At 48.8% G+C, this 1,708-nt stretch overlaps 1 protein-coding gene across 1 annotated transcript in view; it reads right to left on the reverse strand.

Annotated features, from left to right (window-relative positions):
• The window catches only part of NLRP7 (NLR family, pyrin domain containing 7), a 52,474-nt gene that overhangs the window by 16,841 nt on the left and 33,925 nt on the right, over positions 1-1,708 (reverse strand). Inside the window, exon 4 of the mRNA XM_012642990.1 lies at positions 543-713. Coding sequence (XP_012498444.1) covers positions 543-713 — 171 coding nt within the window. The remainder of the gene's footprint in view (positions 1-542; positions 714-1,708) is intronic.

Consider the following 1,708-nt stretch of genomic DNA (forward strand, 5'->3'; position numbering starts at 1 on the left):
TCTAGGTCTTAAATGTCACAGCAAGAATTTGAACTCATTTCTAATTCCAAAAACCTGTGCCACTAGCCAGTACCTGGGATGCTACTCAGCCAAGTTGAAGGGAAAAGACAGCCTAATGACCACTGTGGTGGTGACAGTACTCACTTGGAGAGCCACTCGAGGAGGAGGGATCTCCTAACCAGTGAGCCACCAGGAGCCAGAACACTGGATTTTCCCACAGCATCTCTGAGTGGTCAGTTAAGGGCAATCGCTGCTCTAAACCACACCAGGCAGGTAACATGCATCTTAGAATATCATGTCCCTAAGCTAGAAGGCGGCACAAGATTCTGGGTGTTTCTTTGCATCCAGGGCCAGTCATGCAATGCGGGAGACAAGCTGGCAGGGGAAAAGAGGAGAGTGACACTCCATTCAGTCTATTTGAGAAACGCATCCCCTGCTTGGCACGCCATCCACGCAGGGTGGTTACCTCTGTCCTAGTCCACTCAGCAAGACCGCATCGTGGCTCCCTTCGCACATTTGGGACGGCAGTGACTGAGACCTACCTCAGATGCTGCAGGCTGCACTGCTTGTTTCTGAGGATCTCACACAGCATCGTCAGCATCATCTCATCCCACTGGACTTGGCCTTCCAGGGTCAGGTGAGTCAAGGTCTTCTTACCAATGAGTGCCAGACAGAAATCCCGGTAAGCATTGTCAGGGGCGACGTTTCTAATCCTAGGAAGAAACAGGAGGGATTCCATCTTGAGCGTTTAATCCTGTCATTTAGAGGCACATGGAAACAAAAAGCCGAGTTATGTTTCAGATCTAGAGACCATTATAAATTCTCACTTCAATTGTTGTCTCAACCTTTTACCGAAGGAAAGGGCAGTAGTAACGAGCCTTGTGTCATTTCAAACAAGTGTTGTTCCTTCTATGGCTTGTTGGGGAGAAAAGGCAATACGTCATCTTCCCTACGTTTTAAGAACAAGCACATGCATGAACACATGAGGACATCTCATAAGGACATGTCCTGCAGTAAATTTTAGAATCCCACTGCTACTGAGATAGGTTGACAAGAGACTCCTCCTTTATCTGCACTGATGGTAGGAAAACCACAAAGACGACACTTCCGGCTTGTGTAGGTAATTAGCTTTACCGAGTCTGCAAGGAGGAACAGAACAGTAACATGGCTAAGTCCTGTTTAGTCTGTTTATGTCTCCTTGAGCATTTCACAGCCCAATTTATGGAGTCCAGACTCTGCAGGCCTTTATTGGGCAAACTAAGAATTGTCTGGCTCAGATTTTAAGTCTCATGTCTTTATTACACTTTCCAGTTTCCTTCAGCCCCTGCCTATGCCTTCCTACACTCTTAAGAGAGACTCTAAGACAGTCCCCCAGCGACCCCCATCTGCTGGGGTTCACATCGTGTGAGCCTCTCTCCTTGGATGTGAGTGGGACCTATGACTTTCTTCTAACCAAAGAAAACAGGGAAAGGTGATGGGATGTGCATGGTCAGGTGGTCACATTGTAGACCATGGTAGCACCGTCTTGCTGGAGTTCCCCCCGACCCCTGCCCCGATCGGCTTAGAAGATACTGTGTTCTGAGATTCCCAGGGTGGGTGCCTCATGGAAGAGGTGGGGACCACCCTTGGCTTGACAGCCAGCAAAGATTCTATCCAACAGCCATGTGAGCTTGGAGGCAGAGCCTTGCCCAGTCGAGCTTTCAGAGGA

The sequence above is a fragment of the Propithecus coquereli genome, unplaced genomic scaffold (assembly GCF_000956105.1).
Source record: "Propithecus coquereli isolate 6110/MARCELLA unplaced genomic scaffold, Pcoq_1.0 Scaffold193, whole genome shotgun sequence".
NCBI classification, from domain to species: domain Eukaryota; kingdom Metazoa; phylum Chordata; class Mammalia; order Primates; family Indriidae; genus Propithecus; species Propithecus coquereli.